At 47.9% G+C, this 21,427-nt stretch overlaps 1 protein-coding gene across 1 annotated transcript in view; it reads right to left on the minus strand.

Annotated features, from left to right (window-relative positions):
- Positions 1-4,290: 4,290 nt before the first annotated feature.
- The window catches only part of Zbtb49 (zinc finger and BTB domain containing 49), a 24,891-nt gene continuing 7,754 nt past the window's right edge, over positions 4,291-21,427 (minus strand). Inside the window, 7 exon segments of the mRNA XM_036201154.1 lie at positions 4,291-5,381; positions 6,845-7,006; positions 7,100-7,182; positions 9,251-9,324; positions 17,849-17,895; positions 20,653-20,770; positions 20,772-21,427. The exon segment at positions 20,772-21,427 is cut by the window's right edge and continues 311 nt beyond it. Coding sequence (XP_036057047.1) covers positions 4,705-5,381; positions 6,845-7,006; positions 7,100-7,182; positions 9,251-9,324; positions 17,849-17,895; positions 20,653-20,770; positions 20,772-21,427 — 1,817 coding nt within the window. The 3' untranslated portion in view covers positions 4,291-4,704.

Here is a 21,427-nt window from a genome sequence, read left to right on the forward strand (position 1 = left end):
AGCAGGGGCCTTCCTCCAACATGGCCTCATTTTTGCTAATGACAGCTGCAGTGACCTAGTTTCTAAACAAGGTCACATCCTGAAGTGCTGGGGGTTAGGACTTCAGTGCAGGAATGGTGGTGGTGGTGGTGGTGGTGGTGGTGGTGGTGGTGGTGGTGGTGGTGGTGGTGTGTCTGGCCCATGGTAGTAACTAGATTTTGCTTGGATTTCATGTCAGAATGTCACTGGCCATTTGAACAACTGTCACAGAGAGAAGTTGTTTACTGCAAACACCAGCTCCACTCTCCGTTTCCATGACTCTTCCATGTATATTATGTGCTGGGTACCCTTGCAGGGCTAGGAAGGACATCAGTGAGCAGAAGAGGGGTGAGTGCCACTCTCCTGTCACCCCCATGAAAGCAATGGCAAGGAGCACCCTGGTCCTCCACTGGCCCTGCAGGCTCTAGTCTGGCCTCCCAGGTCATCAGCTCTAACTCTGTGAAGTGGGCAAAGTCACTCTAGTTGGATCTTGCACAGGAGGAGAGTGAGGGAGAGCTAAGGTGCTGGCAGGTCACTCTGAATCCATTGCACCAGGCTGGACAACGGTGTCTGACCTCAACTGAGTCAGTTCTCTATAATTCCCATTCTGCACAGTGGAAGAGAGAGAGGCAGGGAGGGGAGGAGGGTGGATACCACCTCAATCCTTTTCTAGGTCATCGATCACATTGGTCTCACTCCTATGACCTGGTCAAACCTACATTCCTCCGCAAAGGACTTGTCTCCAAATAGTTTGGGGGAGAGGCATAAATTAGGACATCAGCACAACTCATCCTAAATAAACACTAGCTAATTTCAGAATGTTTTAACCTCCCTAACCAGAATGCTGGGCCCATCAAGCATTCATTTTTCCATTCTCCCCATACCTGGCAACAAGCTATCTGCTTTCTTTCCTTCTGGATGCGTCTGATCTGGATGGTTTACAGAGAATCATATAACCATCTAATACATGCAGGATACAGTCTTTTCTGTCTGGCACTGTTCCCAGAGCTCAAGGCTCACAGAACCATTTGTTTTCTTCATTGCTGGGGATTGAACCCAGGACTCTGGGCATGCTAGGCCCAGTGAGCTACATCTCCAGCCCTCACACCTATGTTTTTTTTTTGCCAGTCACAGAGAACCAGGACCCCAAGGACCTTGTGCAAGGTCAGACTGTGTGTGTGAAGTACTCTCCCGGGAACATCCCCTGGCCAAGTAGGTACTGAACATCTGAAGTCCCAAACACTGCTAGGAACATTCCCCAGTCTGAATCATCCCCAAGGGAATCCTCAAGAGTGGATACTAGACCCAGAGTTGTAGACAACACCCAATAAGCTTGGAAAATAACCAAGCATGTGATTTCCCTCTTTGGGGCAGGGGCAGGACTGCTGTCTCCCCACAGGTTTGCAGGGGGGCTAAGGTGAGCAAATGTGTTTTGCTATGTGGAGAAAACTTCAAGGATGCCGCAGCTCCCAGGCGGAGTAGCCTTAGGCCTTAGCACTTGACTTGAGGCCCCGCCATGCTTCTGAGGTGATGCTGCTGCCATCTGCTGGCTGAATGGAAACCTGCACAAAGCGGCCAGGGCAGAGGTGGTAGGTTGAGTACCAGCTGTCACAGACAGACATCATCAAGCTGACTGGACACTGGACCAAGGAATTCGTTACACAGACATTCAGAACGCTGGTGCCAACGGACGTTTTGGGGGTTGTTTTTCATAGTTTTTTTTCCAGCTTCATTTACACATCATAAAACTTATACATGGCAAGTATTACAATTAGTGACTTCTAAAATAAAAATTTAATTTTGCAAGGGTGGCAAAGAGAGTTGTATAGGGGACCCCAAGTGTCTTGCCCCTGGCTGTGCTTACACAGATGTTTGTGACAGGGGTCGACGTCAGTGACAAATTATGACAGGCTAAGGTCACTGTGTGATCACTTGGGAAAATGTCTAAATGCATTTGTATCGGAGGCAAGTATCTGGAAGAAGGTGACCCCATGCATGAGAACAGTGCTACGGTGCTGGGGTGTTGGAGCAGCTCGTAAGTCGATAAAGGGAATTGCAGAGGGTCTCACCAAGTAAGTCCTAGCTACTGTTTTTTCATCGGACCTTTTTGTTATCTGTATGTGTGCAAGTAAATGCCTGGCGAGGGCAGAGAGGGTATTGGATGCCCCTGGGGCTAGAGTTACATAAAGGTGATTTTGAGCATCCCAGTGCAGAACTGACCTGAACTGGGGTCCTCTGCAAGAGCAGCAAGCACCCATATAACTCTAGAGTTCCGGATAAGAGGTCTTGGGCAAAAAGACCTGTAGTCCGTAGTTGTGTTATCTAGAGAGTGGGCAAGGAAGAGGAGGGCAGAATCCAGGGCCTGGGCCCTGGGACACTTGATGTTGGGATGTGGGTTGGAGTCAGCAAGGATGGATTCTGAGCCTGAGCCAAGAGACAGGAGTAGCCCTAGGAAGAAAGGTAGACGTGCTGCTCAGGTCTACCTGAGTTGGGGGTTGGGAATCCATTTGTGAGTTGCAATGGAGAGGTCACTGGTGACCTGAGGAAAAAACATTTCATGGAGTAATGGGACAAAGATCTAAATGACCAGGGCTCCAGGGAAAACCAGAGGATCAATCTAGGTGGCCATATTCCAATTTAAAACAAACAAACAAACAAACAAAAAGCTTTCCAAGTAAGTACTGAGTGTCTGAAGTGCCAGGCACTGCTCAGAACATTCCCTAGGCTTACATCCCTGCAAGGAAAGCAAAGAGCCAGCACCAATGGCTCACCACATCCTGAGTGGTGATGCAGAGAGATGCAGGGCGGGGAAGGAGCTGCAGCTGAGCTGAGTACAGTCAACAGGTGTAGACACAGCGCGAGTTGGAAGTTCCTGTTTGCTTCTGTCTTCTCAGAACCATAGCGAGCAAGGGCAGAGGTGTGATGAAGGGATAGGCCCAAGAGCCTGAGGAGCTGGAGGAGAGTGCCAGGAAGGCCAGCACATGATGGCTGTGACGGACAAGGGCCCAGTGGAAGTGTTGTCTAGAAACCAAAGGGCCGCTTCTCAGAGCTGGGTCCACAGAGGGCAGAGATGGATTGCCCCGTCAGTGTGATGGATGACCTGCTGAGGAAGTTGTGACATGAGGACTGGGGCATGTAGCCTATAAGAGGGATCTGTAAGGATGAGATGAGTGATTACGGGACAACATGACCCGTGGAGGCCAAGAGCTACTGGAATGAGAAGCTATCAAGGCAGTGGGAGATGGGGGGAGAGGGAAGGATGTAAGGGGCTGACGCTCGCCAGCAGCCATCACACTCCCATCCAAGTTCAACCCAGGCACATGTTATTCAAGGCACCCTCACTTAGGCATGCCCGTGGACAGGCTGCTCACCCCTCATGAAGCTCTGGTTTCTGGTTCTGTCTGCTGAGCCACCCTCGGGGAACCATGGTGTAGTGAGTGGCTAGGAGACTGGGAGAGGACCTGATATCACTCATGGCTGGCAGTTCTCTGGGCCTGGCTATTCGCTGTGGAACCCTCCTGTCCTGGCCAGGTTCCCTCTGCAGGCACACTGCTTTTCTGAGTTAGGCTTGCTAGAGGGTGCTCTCAAAGACTCCAATAGTGCTCCACTGCCCGCTACAAGACAGCCATTCCCATGTTTGCTAGGACATCCCAGAGACAGTACCGTGGACATGTCAAGTCACCAGAGTCCCTCAGGCCTGAGGGACGGAGTAAACTCATGCCTAAGGAGCTCCATTAACGCTGGAAGCTGACAGGGACTTGTGAGTGGGGGCTGACTTCAGGCCTGTAAAGGGCTCATCTCACTCCAAGGCAAGCCAGCCAAGAGAAGGTCCTGGGTGGCCAAGAGCCGCCTAAGACCTACCCAGAAGTGGCTGCCAGGAGCTGGGATGTTCAGAGGACTCTGAGGCCCCCACCCCAGGCTGGTGACATGACGGGACTCAGGGCTTAATATTTAAGTCTTACATTTAATACAGCCAAGTCAGTGGTGTTTATGCCATGTCTGGGTGGTGCTGAGGCTCAAACCCAGAGTCTTCCGCACTGATATGTATTTTTATAGTACTAAGGTCTTCAAATTAATAAAAATTCTTGAGAACTGGCCATGGTAACACATGCCTTTAATTCCAGCACTTGAGAGGCAGACACAAGTGGATCTCTGTGAGTTCTCTCTGGTTTACTTAGACAGTTTGAGGTTAGTCAGGGATACATGGTGAGACCCTGCATTAAAAAAATAGAGTAAAGTCCTGGTAAAAAGTACAAAATATAAAACATTATATAGAAAAGAAAGCTCATTTATTCAAATTATATTACAAGTTCATTATACAAATAGAATCTGTATAAATATTTAAAAATATAAGATGGTAAAAATTTCTCTTATAAAAATGTAAAAATAAAATTCTGTATTTTTATGTATACATATGATATTTAACAGGACAAAAATGTACAGTAGCTGATGTAAGATGCACCGCCACACCTTACATACATCAGCTGGTCCCATACCCTAGGTCCCGGGCTGCGGTGGAGACTTCCCCAAACCATCTGCCCCCTGGGACCAGCAGGGGGCTAGCAACTCCTGGGCCACCCATGGAGCTCCCAGCAACCACCTGGAGGACAACCACCTAACCGCTGTCCAGAGCTGCAGGGGCTGTCCTGGGCAGGGGGCCTCTCTCCAGTGTTATGAGACGTCACATCACTGCTCTAGCTCATGTTCATTCTGCAGGGTCTTCATCGCCAGCCCCCAGAGGGTCATACTAGAGAAAAACTGTCCCTCAGAGTTCCTGTAAGCCACTGAAGGTGCCCGGCTGCCCAGCGGCTCGGTGCAGTGGTTGTCCAGCGTGGGCAAGGAAGAGCGGGTCACAGCCATGCCATCAGCCTGTGACTGCTCAGCACCTGCTGAGGCATCCACATCCGAGTAGGCATAGGCATGCGGCTGGTTCTGCAGCTCCTGGGGCTTGGCCAGCTTGGCAGGATCCAGGCCCAGTTTGTCTTGGTCACTCAGGCTAGGAGGGTGGAGCATGGAGCGTAACTTACAGTAGGAGCCAGTGCAGTGAGCATCGAATGCTGCCACAGAACTTTCCACTGAGTGCTCAGGGAGTCTGACAGACACAGGCATCAGTGTGACGGACACGTCCTGGGAGAAGGAGTCGGAGCTCTGAGACCTCTCCAGGTCAGAGGTCTCGATGGCCTGGCTCAGCTCATCCAGCACAGCCGGGCTCCGGGCATCAGCTCGGCCGTGCATCTTCTTGTGCCGACGCAGCACGGCAGAGCGTGTGAAGCACTTGCTGCAGATCTCGCAGCTGTAAGGCTTTTCCCCGGTGTGAGTCCGGACGTGCCTGCGTAAGTCTCCTGAGCCCCCGAAGCACTTCCCTGAGGAGAGGACGGGGGACTTTAGAAATGGAAGGATGAGGTCAGCTGGAGACTCAGCACAAGTGGTCTAGGGTCTGTCTCAGTGCTAGCCAGCGGCTGCTCCCTCATCTGCTGGAACCCAGCCCTCCTCCACACCGCTACTTCTGTGCTGTGTCACTGTCATGTGAGCCTGCAGTGTCCCTTAATGCCACCACCTGATGATGCTGTTCGGAAGGATGTGGAGCTTTTGGAGATGGGGCCCAGCTGGGGAAAGTGAGTCATTAGGGCTGGACCTTTGAAGGAAGCCTTCAGCCCAAACTCCCTTTCCTCCCTGGTTTCCGTCAGGAACAGTGGTGGTGGCAGCCCGCAGGCGACTGTTACTACAGCAGTGCAGCGTGACCAGCCCAGAGCATCCCTCTCCTGACGTCTGTGCAGTCAGTGCGTACCAAAGATGTGCACACACTTGTCCTTCAGCCTGTCTCCCGTGAGGAGCGGGAACTCAGCAGGTAGCTGCACGGCCCTAATGTGTCGAGAACCCCTCAAGGGAAACATCCCCATGCACACTGGACATACTGAGAACTTCGCACTTTACTGAATGTCTTTGATTTCAGCTACCTAGGCCTCGTTAAGCAACAAGTGCAGGTGGGGTATGGGGTTCAAGGAAGAATGCCTTTGAACAATCAAACTAGATCGGACTCTCCAAGCAAGAAAACCCTGACTTCCAGGTAAACCCGAACCAGCACCCACTAATAGCTCACTGCCTGTGACCCACTACCATGTCTTCTTACCCAGGTTCAGAATTTTCACATTAATGATATAGTCGGGCATCGTCACAGTTTTATGTGTTGTCCTGGTAATAATGTGTTTGTGGTAGCCGATGGCTCGGCAGTTTCCTGGCTCTTCCTTTTCTAGCTGCTTCTGCTCCCTACCATCTCTGGCCGTAATGTAGATGCTTTGCCTTTACTGCAGCATTATGGTAACTCTCCCCTGGAATTACAGGGAGGCTGGCACCACCATCTGTAGCGTCCCTAGTATTACAAACTTTAGTCACGTGAGTTACTATGGGGAGGAGTGAAACCTGACTTCAGTTAGCAGGGCAGTGGAGCTCACTAGATCTGTCAGAATAGAGGAGGACAGAAATCCTGGCTGCATTCCCCAATCTGTGCTGTCAGACGGCAGCTGCAGCCCCAGCCCTCAGCAGAACCTAATCCAGGTGTGCTCTAAGCACCTCCTAAACCGCTCGGAAGAGGGCACTGTGAATTTCAGTCACCTGCTCATCACAGCTCCATCAGCACTGCCAAGCCGACACACATAACGGGTACATGGGCACATGCAGTCCTCAAGTGCCTTGGGGGTGCATGACTTGATTCTATGTAGTGGTTACAAACTGAGAAAACAGTGGCTCAGGGCAGCCAACGGCAGAGCGGGCAACTCTGCCACGCATAGGAGGGGTTGGCTTGCCGGCTGGCCAGTGTCAGACTCACCACAGGCTGGGCAGCTGTAGGGCCGCTCACCCGTGTGCCGCACACGGTGCTTCACCAGCTTCCTCTGCATGTTGAAGGACTTCCCACACTCATCACAGGTGAACACCTTGTCCGCTGTGTGCGTCTTTTTGTGCTCCTTCAAATTGCTGAAATTGCTGAACCCTAGACAGACCACAGCAGGGGTTAGGCTGAAACAGGAACCTGGAGCAGTGACTGCCTGCGAGCATAGGGAGTCACTCGCTCACTCAGCAATACCTCGGCCGCATGTGTCACACAGGTGTGGCTTCTCTCCAGAGTGAATGATGATGTGGCGCTGGACATCACCAGAGGCCGCAAACCTGCAAGGAAGTGCAAAGTCCTATCAGGAGACTGGCGACCCTGATGAGCCCCTGATAACTGGGACCATTCAGAGGAGAGAGACCACTCCACCTGCTTGCTGTGTAAAACCGTTTCTAGTTCTGTTTCGGGGAAAGCAGAAAGTGATGGCAGCGTTTTGATGTAAAGACACCTCCTGCTTGCACCATCCCACTCTTCCCAGTTTCCAACAAGACCAGAAGGCCAGTGGGAAGTGAGGCAGAGTCACAGTTCACTTTCTCTTACCTTGTGTATGTACACTGTAGCATGCATGTGGAGGTCAGAGAACTTGGGGTGTGTGGGGTGGGGGTTCTTCTTCTACCATATGGCTCCCAGGAACTAACTCAGGTCAGCAGGTTTGGCTCCAAGTGCCTTTACTCTGAGCCATCTCACTGGCCAGTCTCACAGGTCAGAGGAACATGAAGAAGCCCTGTGGTGCTAACATCCTGCTGGGATTACTGCACTTGTGAGAAACACTCCATGTGGTGTGCCAGCCCAAGGCTCCCGCTGGAGAGCACGGGGTGAGCTCTGCATGGTCTTGGCAAGGAAGCCAGCTCTGCTCAACCTAGTGTGAAATACAGACAGTCTGGCCCTCCTTCACCCATCTTAGAAAATGAGCTTGGTCACCGCTAGCCCACACTGGAGACCCATACACATCCATCCTAAGACAGAGGAACAGAGATGGGGATGAAGAAGGGACCAGTGTTCATGGAGCAGCTACCTTGGACATGCACAGCTTGCCCAGGACATGTTTGGTATCTGAAAATTGGTACCTTCTATAATTGTCTCTACATAGCAGGAAGCCCTTTCACCCCACCTTCTGGATGGGAAACACAGTGAGTGCAGAGACGCTCATGAGCTTGGGCAGGCAACAAGTACCTCTCACCCATGATGTGGAGGATCTACACTCTTTCCTGGCTGCCCCCTGTGAAGGCAGACAGGTTGTTCCAAGAAAGGTGAGCCACAGAAAAGATCTTACATGGAATTCCCAAGATCCTAATTTTCAACACTACAAAATACACTCAGGAGCCCATGGGGAGTGACAGTTCTGTCTGGCTGCTGGGCGCCTGCCATGACCAGAGAATACCACCCAGAACTTGGCTTTAGGTTCAGGTAGTTCCAACAGAGGGAGCTGTGGTCAGCACGGCAGTCTTTGCTTTGTTCCATTTTCCAGTGCAGAGGCAGGCATGGTCCCCAAACCCACTGAGGCTTCATTTCCCCTCTGCTACACTCACAGAATTTGTCACCTTCCAGCCATTGCAAAGAGGACTTGTGAAGGGCAGAGGATCTGAGCTACTGACGTTTATGTTCCCCTCGCAGCACTGAGCAGATGGTGGGAATGACGGCTGCTGGATGAATGGGTGACTACACGATGGAATCCAGGCACGGAGCCATGGGGATGCCTATGGCTTCTGAGGCTTCTGGTGGAGGCCTGCAGTTCTAGCACAGTGGCAGGATGGTGGAGTAAGAAGCTCCGGGACTACTACTGAGCAAGGGGATGGAGGGCTGAGGCTGTGGTCTGTACACACAGGAGGGATGAACAAGCTCCTCGATTCCCCATGCCCTGTGAAGGAATCACTGCACAGGTGTCAGCCCATCAAAATGGGCTGATTCTCTGTTGCCATGCCAACACTCAGTTTTCAGGTCAAAACTCACCTGCCAGGGCTGAGTGTCACTGATTCTGTCCTGAAGCCAAGAGCCTGGCTTGATAACACAGCTTAGGTACCTCTGTCGCCTTATCTCTGGATGTCTAGTCACTCAGGCTGCAGGCACTGTTTCCCCTGACTAGACAGTCTCCTCCTTGGGGATGTTTTTCGAATGAACATTTTGGCATAAACTAATCTGTTTCCTGTAAAGCTGACTTCCTTGCTGGGGCCCCAACCTACATTTTCCTGCTCTCCATGAACTTTTCGTCTTCTGGCATGTGCCGCAGAGTGAACGGACTTGTGCTCTGCCATGGTTGTGTGAGCCCTGGTGGCCAGTGACGGGACACTGCAAAGACTTGGGCCACCCACAGTCCCTCACATGTGGCACCTCAAGCCGAGCACTGACCTCTTTCCACAGATTTCACAGATGTACGGCTTCTCCCCAGAGTGCCGGCGTAAGTGAGTCTGGAGGTTGCCTGCCTACAAGAGGACAAGAAACACCGGTAATGAAGAACCAAAGAGTCACAGAAGTTCAAGGCGGAACTGGCAGGTTTAGCTGAGCCCACCACATCCAGTAACGGGCAGACAGGAAGCTGTGTGTAAAGTGAGGGCAGCACCCACTGCACACGGAGCCAGCCGTGGGCTCACACTGGTGTCCCACTCTGTGATGCCTCCCTTGTGAAAGGAAGGGCTACCCTGGGGAGGAATTTGGGTTCCCAGGCCTAATTTTAAGCAGACCTTGATACAGTTAATTTGGAGCACCCACATGCAGGGTCATATGGAGAATTAAGCACTTGTGGGGCTTAGTTCAGTGCTTATGACTTCTTTCTAAAACAAATGAATTTGTTCAAAAGAGCAAAAGACGTTTCCAGAAAGTGTGTCCTCTGGCAGGAGGGTTGGCTCTGCCTGGCCATCTTTTCCTTTTTACCTCTGTTCGAGAGTGCATCTCAGAAGAAGCAGGGCAGCACTGCAGGATCTTTGCACCCTACCCTGTGAAGCTAGCGGGGGTTTGCACATAGACGTCCATACACTCAATCAGTATGAAACCGGAAAATTACCTAATCAGTGAAAGCAGAGCTGCAAATGCTTCCCATGTCACAAACGCCCCCTGGAAATGTTCCAAGTTAGGGCTGAGAGGCAAAGCCTTCCCTCACTTCACCTGAACAGCTCAAGCTGTTAGTGTCCTCCGGCCAAGAAAAGCCCACAGTAACAAACAAAGATGCCTACGGGCCATACTGCAGTGCCCAGCAGAGCCAGAAGGGAGAATAAGCAACAGTTAGCTCACAGACTCACTCTTTACCTCTGCAAGCTGCCTTAAACAAAATGCGAAGACAGTTTGGGTTATAGCCATCTGTGCGTCAAAGCTCACAGATACGAAAAGATGCTGTCCTTGGAGTCTGATCGAGAAAGCCTCAGTAAGGCACTACATTCAAGACTGTGATCAACACAGCTGAGCGAAAACTGCAACTTTCAATAACCAGAGGGATCTTGGCAGAACGCTGGTAAACAGCCTGCTTTATAGTGATTATTAATAACAAGACCATAGCAAATGTCAACAGCAAAATCCACATGCTGAAATTCTAACTAGGTTTTTATATCCACTGGCAATTGGTATTCTATTTTCTAACTAAAAAACTGAGATTTTGGTGATCAGAACAGTTGCCCAGGGCCATGGTTGGACTGGTTAATACTGGTTATGTGGGGTGCAAGTCTTCTCTGATTTTGCACATCACAAGGAACTGACATGTCCTGAATAGTCAACATGACAGCCACACTGCCACCTGGGACACCTGTCCTTAGAGAGCTGGATCTCAAACACTAACTTCTTTAGTCAGCAACATCCAAGTTCCAGAAAACCAATGCCATACGTCCACACAACAATCTGAACGGTACCACTCGCTCTACTGCCAGACGGAACCCTCTGTACACTAACGGTACAGTAAATATGCATTGTGACGAAACAGTTGGAGCCATTTATAGCAAGGATGGCATCCCCCAGCAGTATCACTTATTTCAAAGCAAGTATAACCCAATGCTCTTCCAGGGTACAGTATGACAAGCAGTAGTTGATGAATGTGGTAATACAGGCCTGGAATTCCAGCACTCAGAAGACTACCATGAGTTTGAGGTAAACCACAGATACTACCAAGTACCAAGGCAGCCAGGACTACATAGGGAGACTGTCTCAAAAAGCCAAAGAAAAACAAACAACAAAAGAAAGCAACAGCAACGAAAACCTTAATGTGTCTTTAGCATTTCACATAGCAATACATAATGAAAATCAGTATCTTTCCCACACACAGTAGCACATACCAGGGTGACAAACCGTACAGACAGATAAAATAGAACTGATGGAGTGCTTTCCACAAAACCCCACAACCAACCTGTGGTGCATGCAGGCAGTCTGTACAGATGAGCCAGGAGTCCTGGCCCTGCTGTTTTGGGCATCACTCCATACCTTCTGTTTTTAGTAGACTGTAGCCACGCTATGGTATCTGAAGTGCACAGAGCACATCTTAAAAACATCTGCAGTTGTGTTTGCAGAAACTGTGATGATAATGCTATGAGATCAGAGATCAGAGCTCTGCTCCAAGGCTGCACTGCATTTCAGAGTCAGCTGATGAGGCCTTGGGTCACAGACTGGGAGAGCTAATTCACCTGGGTTTTGATATTGTTCTTTGTTTCCTGAGACCTGGTCTCACTACATAGCCCTGGATAGCTTAGAATTCACTATACAGACCAAGGCTGGCCTTGAACTCACAGAGATTTCCCTACCTCTGCCTCCTGAGTGCTGGGATCAAAGGCATGCATGACCACATTTGGCCTAATTCAGGTTTATCTGCTGACTTCAAAGCCTGTGCTAATAAAACTCTGCTGAAGATATTAGTGAAAAAAAATCTTGTTTCTAATTACTTTTAAGTTAAGATAAAGTATTTAAGAGAAAAATCCCATCAGAAAAAAGAAGTAACATCTGGTCCTATGAGGTAGCTCAGCAGGTAAAGGCACTTGCCTCCAAGCCTGATGTACTGAGTTCAATCCCCAGGACCCACATTCATGGTGCAAGGAGAGAACTGACTCCTGAGAACTGTCTTCTGACCTCCATACATACACTGTGGCACAAGTGCCCCCAGTAAATAAATACATAAATATGAGTACTTGTAAAAGTTCCATCTGAGTTGAATCACTCTTGTAATAAACTTTCTGATGTGGGCTCAAACCTCAGTATTCACTCATGAAGAAACTTGGCCTCCCTTTCCTGTAGATGGCAGCTGAGTAAGAAGGGGGAGGGGGATCCCAATCTCAAAGACAGAAAGCATCACAGACATCAGTCATCTAGTTGAGTTCCAAGTCTTTCGGATTTCAGAGAATAGTGAAATTTAAGAATAGTGAATGTTAATGTTATGAAATGATGTGACTAGATCCACCGAAGCCTGGCAATCAATCACCTGAGCCCCAGGTTTGCACTTGGGGACATGGTCAAGGTGTCCTTGCTTCTTGCACTTTCACCAAGAATGAGGTGTGTGGTTGCCCTGCTGCTAGCTCAGCACCCAGGACCCTGCCTCTGAACTCCCCCAGGGGGCTTCCTTGGTGTACTGCATGCAACAAGGAAAGCCACCCCCATCTAGACAGCCCTACCAAAAAACATGCTCTCTCCCCCAAAACTGCCCTCTGCCTCTCAGAACGTGGTACTGGCTGACCAAAGCCTCTCTTCCTGCCTCCCTGGGGAGAAAGGACAGCTCTGCTCTTCTCCAAAGACAGCTGACTCACCATCTTTCCCTTTCCCCCACTGTCCTGGTGTCCTTGTGCACCACAAAGGAAGCACAGACATGGCCATACTATAAGAGAATATGATGCTATAAACAGCTGAGTGCATCACCACCACAACCCAAGATGATGCTGGCTGATGTGCCACAGGGCCAGCCACCTCATTAGTAAAGCTGTGGTTAAGTGCAGACAGACTAAGTCTTCTAGACAGCCAATCCTTAGGAAACGGAATTAGAGATTCTTACTGGTAAATGTTTTCAAACTTTCAAATTCTCCAAAGAAAAGGTCCTTAGGAACTTAGCACTACCACACAGTCTGGCAGACCAGGAGGGGCATTCCAATCCACTGTGACCACCATTGCTTGTAGGCGGAAGTTTCTGTTTATGGGCCAGCTGCATGCTATCTGATGGCAGCATGGACCCCAGAGTTGGCGGGGTAAGTGTGACTCTCCTGGGTACCTCTGCCATGCTGAAAAGCTGAAGTGGGCAGTCAGCAGCCACGGGTGCCTCTTCAATCTTAGCCACAAAGCTTAGTAGTTTAAAATCCCTTCTGGTCAGGGAAGGATTATAGATTCATAATAAGACAGATTCAGATGGAATAAAACTCTAAACCATTTACAATATGTGTAAAAATGTATGTAGGCTTGGAAGAGAGAGGAAAAGGAGGATAAACAGCTATATACGGAAAGTTTTTAAAAAATCAAGTCTTTAAAGAGACAGTAAAAGTAATATAAAAAAAATAAGCTGTGTAAATCACACAGAGTCTGGATTATATTGTCTTTGGGATTTTTTTTTTTTTTTTTTGGTTTTTCGAGACAGGGTTTTCTGTAGCTTTGGAGCCTGTCCTGGACTAGCTCTGTAGACCAGGCTGGCCTCAAACTCACAGAGCTCCACCTGCCTCTGCCTCCCAAGTGCTGGGATTACAGGCGTGTGCCACCACCGCCCGGTGGTCTTTGGGATTTTTAGCTGCAGAAAGACATTTGATTGTAAAAGCTACTGAGTTAAGCCAATATATATATATCCTTTTAAAGGTATCCTGACTTCAAAATTTATGTTCAAGGATACATTGCTTTGGAAAAAAGGTTCTTCTTTTGTTTCCACCAAAGATGAGAACTTATGGATTGCTTCCAAATTAATATGGTTTGATCAAGGAAGATCCCCTGAGAGGCCTCCAGATGTTTCAACACCCAGAACAGCTTCAAGGCAACTGGCTGAGACAATGCAGCCTCACAGACTACTCCAGTCAGGACTTGACCATAATTCTTAATTTTCTCAGGATCCCCATAAGATTGCCAGTGCTCCCAACCAGCAGGAAGTAGTATGAGAGGCTATGCTCAAATTCCCAAAATATTGTTTATAAATGTTTATTTTTATTTAAAGGGGATTGATTATAAATGCAATCTCTTTCTAAAAAAGAAAGAGGGACAATATAGATATGATAGGATAAAAGGGTCAATTATTGAATCTACTTTTAAAGAACAACTTGTTTAAAATGTTTTACATTGCTATGGATTTTAGTTTATTGATACAGATTTAAAGTTAATTTTGTTATACTGTATGTATATTTCTACTCTTGTTTAAGGTATTAAATTTGTACAGCTCATTTGAAAATGTAATATATAATTAAGAAATATGGATTAATAGTCATCTATAATCGCAAACTTATAGTCATGTTAGTTAAGTTTTCTAGGTATACATAAATATATTTCAATTAGGTAGGTAATGTTCAAACACTTCAAAGACCTACAGAATATGGTATTTAAAATGTTTTAATAAAGCCGAGTGGCAGTGGCGCACGCCTTTAATCCCAGTACTCTGGAGGGAGAGCCAGGTGGGTCTCTGGAAGTTTGAGGCCAGACTGGTCTGCAGATCCAGGACAGGCACCAAAATGACACAGAGAAACCCTGTCTCAAACTCCCCTGCAAAAAAGTTTTAATAACATAGTTTCTTTTTTTATGATAATGAGACATGCCTGCTCCTGGCAGCACCAATCTACTTCAGAGATGATGGGCATTGAAGAAACTCCTTATGGAGTTTACTTTCTTTGTGGCAAAAGTTAGCCACTAGGCAAGAACATGCCCTTGCCTCAACTGCTGACAGTATGCTATCCAAAATGGACAAGCAGGACACACAAAAAAAGGACTGCTGATCCTTGCCAAGACAAAGTAGGAAAGCTCTTTAGAAAATCCTGTTTCACAGATGAGTCTGTCAGATATGCTAGGCCTGTAGGCCAAGGATAGAATGCCCCAATGTTGCAGGGAAACTTGGGGGGCCGGCCAGACTGTCATTCTAGATTTTTGGAAGTTGCTTACAATGCTCTTCCTGTTTACTTAGGTAATATATCCTTCTGAGGTCTTTGATGTAGTTGAAGACTAAATAGGTATAATTTTCCTTGATTATGATAAAAGATAAATTAGATATGAAACCTTAGATTCACAAATATAGGATAGATAAAATATTTTCTTTAGTTTTGCCAAATACAAATAGACTAGATACTGTAACTGTAATTCTTCCTTGATAACTGTTTGTTATATATAATCTTACTATATTAAAGCTAAAACCTTCCTTTTTGATTAGACAGAAAAGGGGAAATGCTGGGGGATGTCTTTCTGTACATTGTGAATATATGTTGTTCCCATTGGTTAATAAATAAGCTGATTTGGCTTATGGCAAGGCAGCTTAGAGACAGGCAGGAAATTTCAGAGAGACAGAGTTTGGAAGGAGATAGGCAGAGTTTGGGGAGAAGCTGGGAGCTGCCACCAGGAGAAGCAAGATGTAAAAGTACCAGTAAGTCACAAAGCCACATGGCAATGCATAGATTAATAGAAATGGGTTAAGATATAAGAGCTAGCTAGCAAGAAACCTGAGCCACAGGCCATTCAGTTTTTAAATAATATAAGCCTGTGTGTTTTCTTGGGACTAAGTGGCTGGCTGCAGGACATGGGAGGGAGAGATTCGTCCTGATCACAGGGCCAGGCAGGACCAGAGAAACCTTCTGGCTACAACTGTTCACTCCAGTTATTCCCAGATGAATGTATAGCAGAAATGAGGGGTAGAGTGTCATCTCCTAGCACCCTGCCTTCCACCCCCAGAGTCCTAGATGTCTCCAGGCTCATCCAAGGGCAGTGAAGTGCTGCCCTTAGGTTGTTCCAAATGCCACGCCTGTTGGGTAGCTATGACTCCTCTCTTCTCTGTCTGCACGGTTCCTGTATGTAGTCTAGCATGGCATGTCCCAAGTCTCCTTGTCCTTGACCATGCACACAGTTATTTCTCCCTCTGAAGAATAAGGTCCTCAGAGCCTTACTCATGTCTGTTCCATCCCAGCATGTGGCAGAGCTAAGGGCAGCTTAGTAACATGCAACTCTTGCTGAATCAGGTTTTTAAAAGTCCTTTTTCAAAATAACATCATCACTTTGCTATGAAAGTAAAACAGCAAGACCCGTCTGAAAACCACAGCTACAGACAGCTCTGCATTCATAAAAAGCTAACAGACAGATACACGCAGAAGAAAAGGGTATTCCAGACAACCACCCTGGGTATGATGCAGAAAGAGGGCACAAATCAAGGTCTAAAGCATGGTTCTTAAGCTTGGCTACACACCAAGATCACTGTCCAAAAAGATAAAAGACCCACTCAAAGGAGGAACTGGGCATTTCTAAGGGACAGCATAGCAGTAGTGTGGGATGGGTGGGGTAGAGAGGCTGGTAGAGATCCTGAATGTGCAGTTGTATTCTAGTTACTGAGTGGAGCCCCAGAAGGGCTCTAAGCAGGAAGAGGAACTCAGACACTACACATGAAAGGGTCTTAGTCCTCCCAACAGCTTCACAAGATAGTACTGTAAGAACGAGAACGAGGCCCAGAAGTATGGTGACTACGTATTATCAATGGTCACGAACAGTTTTACACTTTACTTTTCTTTGTTGTTACTTATCTTTCTGGGTGGGGAGGAGCAGGAAAAAGCCACATGAGAGGACTAGAGGACAATTTGCAGTGGCTGGTCCTTTCCTTCCACTGTATGGACCCTGAGCATTGGAGTTAGTTTGTCAGACTGGGCAGCAACACCCTTATTTTCTAAGTATCTCACTGGCCCCAGTGCCAGGCAGCTAGGATGAAAAAATGGATCAAGACACTGTCTCATCCAAGATCACAGGACAGTAAATCTGACAGAGGCAGGTTGAAATCCAGACCCTTGAGCTTCAGAGGTCAAGCTTTGCACTCCAGGTACCCAGGTGAAAGGCAGTGGAAGTCTCCCCAGGAATGGTGACAGAGGGATGCATACTCCACACCTGTCCAGAGCTAGGGGCTCCTGGTGATACTGAGACTGTCCCAAGTCATCATTCTGGGAAGACAGGGCCAACCACGAGAAGATGCAGGGAGTCACTGAGAGTAAGAGTGAGCTGAGCAAACTAGCTGGTGCCAGCACATGGCAAGATGGACCTGACACGCTCAACGGACTCTGAATAAACCATGGAGCGTATGTAACGAAGTGGCACTCACTGCTTCCATGTACGGTCTCTAGCTCTATGATAGGGCCAGCCCAAAGCAACTTCCTGCCTGAGCAGAATTTCACACAGCACCACTATGGAGCTCCTGCGCTGAATACAAGAGCAATGCTGGCTGTTCCCCTGCACACTCCTACTCTGGAAGCCTGGGACCCTGAACGTGACCATGAACAGAGGGACACTCTATTTCAGAGGGAACAGCAGCTGCTTAGAGCCAGGCTATGATACCAGACACTTGCTGTGGAGGTGTTTGAGTCCGAGCCCAACACAGTACTTGCCACAGCAAGGCACAATAAATGTGAGACAACTCCACCATGCCTAAATGTCCTTCCTGGAGGTCAGATCAAAGGCTGCAGTCAAAGTAGGGAATAAAAATACCTTGGTTTATTCTTGTCCAATATCCGGCCTATAGTCATGGTGAGAGCAACTATTGGTCTTGGACCTAACCCAGCATGCAGTGCGGCTCCAGGGAAACTTGGTGTGGACAGCTGGGAACTTCAAGAGAGGCCAGGGAAGGACCCATCATCAGTGCAGAAAAGGAAAAGGTGCTTTGACGGCTCTCACTCACAACAGCAGACCTTCTAATGTGCTAGAAATGTGTGTGCTGACCCAGTCCCAAGTCTTATGCAACTACCACCACAGGTTTCTCTCCCACGGACAAAAGTGAGTCTCATTGGTAACAAAATCAGCAATGGAGTTCAGGCTTCCAATTACCAACATTAAAAAGAGTATTCCCACCTGAGAGAAGTGCTTCCCACAAATGTTACATTCAAAAGGTTTCTCACCTAAAACAAAGCAAAACACAACAATTTGTCATTAGTACAAGAATTTTCACATTCATTTTTGTTTAAAATATTTGATCCCCTGAGTCTTTCCTTTCCAAGCTGCCCATTCCTTTCTTCTGTGCTTTGTTTTAGAACAAAGTCTCTCTCTGTAGCCCAGGCTGACCTGAAACTCTCAACAATTCCTGCTTCAGCCTCCTGAATGCTGGGATAGCATGCGAGAGCCACCACACCAGCCCATGACATTCTTTATCCCCAAGTGGGGCACACACAGGGCATCTCTACTTCCAAATACTTATCTCTTACCCTGAGACTCTCTGGAAAGATGATAAAATCAAATCTATTTACCTTCATGTAAAAGCCAAACTGTTCTCCAAATACAAACCTATGATGAAATAAAAAGACCGCCCAGTTTTTCTTCAGCACAAAACCAAATGGGACATTTCTCTACTTGACCTCTGACTCCAAACAGAGTGGACAGTCCCTTCACACCATGGGGACTGTGGACACTGGGGCCCAAAGAGTGAGGCACAGGTGGCCTGAGGAGCAGCCCTCTGCACTGACTCCCTGCCTTAGCTGAGACTGGCCTTCACAGCGGAGAGAAGTGTGGTCTGCTGTCTTCTCCACTGAGCACAGTAACTAAAGCATTGCAATCTGGGACAGAACAGACTGGAGCCGCAGCTGTTCTGCACAGAGGTCTGCTGGAAGGTGTACTTTAAGGTGCTGGCTTTAGTCTGCATGTGCTTTTGAACTCCCAAGAAATGTCACTTCCCCACTCCCCTCAGTTCAAGTGGTTACATTAAGACCCTCTCTTAAAAGTAACACCACTGTTCTACATACAGGGCCTGTGGCCCTGGCAATACCGGCTTGCAGCTTTCTGGGTTTGCACTAAGCTAGTCTTCAGCCCTGGATGACTGTCGTCACCATGTAAGCCTGTGTTTTGCCTTCTTTCTGTAATTACTGGGGTAACAGATAATGGTAAGTTCAGCCCCCAAAAGAGAGATGAGTTGTTTTTTTTGTTTGTTTGTTTTTTTTTTTTTAAGATAACTTATGGGTCATAAAAGACCAAGGTTTTTTCATACTCCAGTAGGTCTTGGAAGCCCTTTTCACTATTAAAAATTGAGATTTTACAGAGCTTTTGGTCCTATGGGCTGTGACTATCAACATATACACATCAGAAATAAAACAGAAGGCTTTCTGAAGACAGAGAAACACAAGTTTCACTGGCTACCATAGGACATCATCACACACCATGTGGCGAGGAAGGAAGTGGCATCTGTACCATTCTGAAACAGCTCTGGCCTCATAGATCCCTGGCGTCCAGACCACGCTCTGCTACCATCTCAATGCACCTTTTGTCCGAGGAAGTGTCTCTGCCCTATGACTATCTGTCACCCACAGATGTTCTCCAGAATTAGCAATTTAATTTTTCTCCTTAAAGCTATAACAGTTAAGTTTCTAAAAGAAAAAATGAAATAAAACTGATAGTATTCCTAGGCTGTAGAAAATTAAGCTAACAAAATGATTTAATTAAGTTGTTTTCATAGCAAGACTGAGTGAGAGCTGTCTTTACTTGGTCTCATTTTGAACACTAGCACTAGTAATAATGGCAGCCTTTACATTTGAATACACTGACATCTATAAAGGACTTTTACAAATAGTGAAGGTGTCTCCACTGATGCATTGAGGTGGAAATCACCTGAGCAAACCAGGAGTCCGAAGTGCCAACAAAATAGCATGCCAAGGAAGGCAGCTGGCAGCACACCAACAGGGCACTCTGGAGCATGCTGCTGTGTGTCACTGCTCATGGCTATGCCTTATTTTGGGAGGTGGGTGGAGGTGGTTCGAGATAGGGTCGCACTCTGTAGCTCTAGCTTTCCTGGAACTATGTAGACCAGGCTGGCCCCAAACTCACAATAGGTCTGCCTGCCTCTGCCTCCTGAGTGCTGGGATTAAAGGTGTACACCATTACACTCAGCTCATGGTTATACCCTAACTGTTACTAATTCATAATGCATGTTACTAATTCATGAGGCATAAGTATTACACAGTGTATTATATAGATGTGTATCATATAATAACTTTAGAAATTGTTTGGAAAGGCAATGCTATGAATAAAGCTAATAAACCATTAGAAGTTCAATGTCTAAGATGGAAGAATTTTCATTTGAAAATATCAAATGCAGAGTGGGGCTGGTGGGGGACACAGCTCAGTGGTAGAGCAGTTGTCCAGCATGTGCAAGGTCAATCTTTGTACCACTACAACAAAAACAAACAAACAAAATCAAATTGTTAAAGTTGATTCTTATTTAAGAGTTTACCTTCTGCTTCCAAAATCCTAACTTTTCAAATTAAAATTACTTCTGAGAGAAGTTTAAGAATGATTCAGTACAATTTGTTAACAGTTCACTATCAGTCCACATCCCACTGAGAAATTAAGCAGAAAACCCTAGAGACAACTAAACACAGTGTGTCTGTGTTAGAGTTAGAAATGCAAGTGCATCAGAGCACCTGACTGTTGAGCTAGACAGACGGGACAGCTCATGAAAGGATGCCATCTCTTTACGGCAGCTTGACGACACCTGCACAGAACATATGCACATATCACCAAGAGGCACAGGGGAGTGCAGCCAGCACTCTGGAGCCTTGTTACAGACATCAGTGGCTCCACTGAGGAGTCAAGCATCTTACAGACAAGGCCAGCAGGGGATGGGGCACCACTGCTTCCTTCTCCGTGCCTGCAGGCTCAGGGCAGTGTACCTGTATGAGACCGTTTGTGCAGCTCCAGATTGCTCGGGTGTTTAAAAGGCTTCCCACACAATTCACATGCATACTGCTTCTGGGACTGGAGGCCCTGGGACGGGTCTTCCCATGTGGCCAGGGGCTCCCGGAATCTCCACCTCGTGGCTGCTCTCTGGACCCAGTTCTTCCCTCCCCTTTTCTTCAGGAGTCGGGCTTCTAGGTCTCTCGCTCCCATCTTCCTTAGCAGCAGATTCCTCCCTCCTGACCATCCTAGTATCTGGTTCGGGATGTGAAGTGCACTCAGCCGACTGCTGTGACTTGAGAAAGTTTAGCTTCTTCAGGTGCATGGCCTTCTTCAGCCTCATCTGCTTGGCAGGTGGCTGAGAAAGGGGGTCTGCCTCGGAGTCCATGCCAGAGCTCCTGAGGGGTGGAGCCAGGAAGATGGAAGGCAATTGCTCTGAAGACTCCAGGACACTTGCACGGCCCTCCACGGGAGGCTGGGAGTCTGCCGCAGCCACGTCTGTGGTGGCACCGAGAGTGAGTGGCTGTTCTGTGGCAGGCACCCGGCTGGGGCAGGTGGTCTGCTTGTAGTACTGCTTGCTGTACAGAGCCCTGAGTTTGTAATAGTAGCTGGGCTGTCTGCAGGGCAGCTCTGGACAGCTGCCACCTGCAGCATCCGGGGCTGGTTTGGAGACTTCTCCTGTGGGACGACTGAAGCCTGCTGATGGAGCATGAGGACTCACTTCAGGCAGAACTTTAGCAGGTGGGCCTTCCGCAGGGCACTCCTGCAGTG

The sequence above is a fragment of the Onychomys torridus genome, chromosome 10 (assembly GCF_903995425.1).
Source record: "Onychomys torridus chromosome 10, mOncTor1.1, whole genome shotgun sequence".
In the NCBI taxonomy this organism is placed as follows: Eukaryota; Metazoa; Chordata; class Mammalia; order Rodentia; family Cricetidae; genus Onychomys; species Onychomys torridus.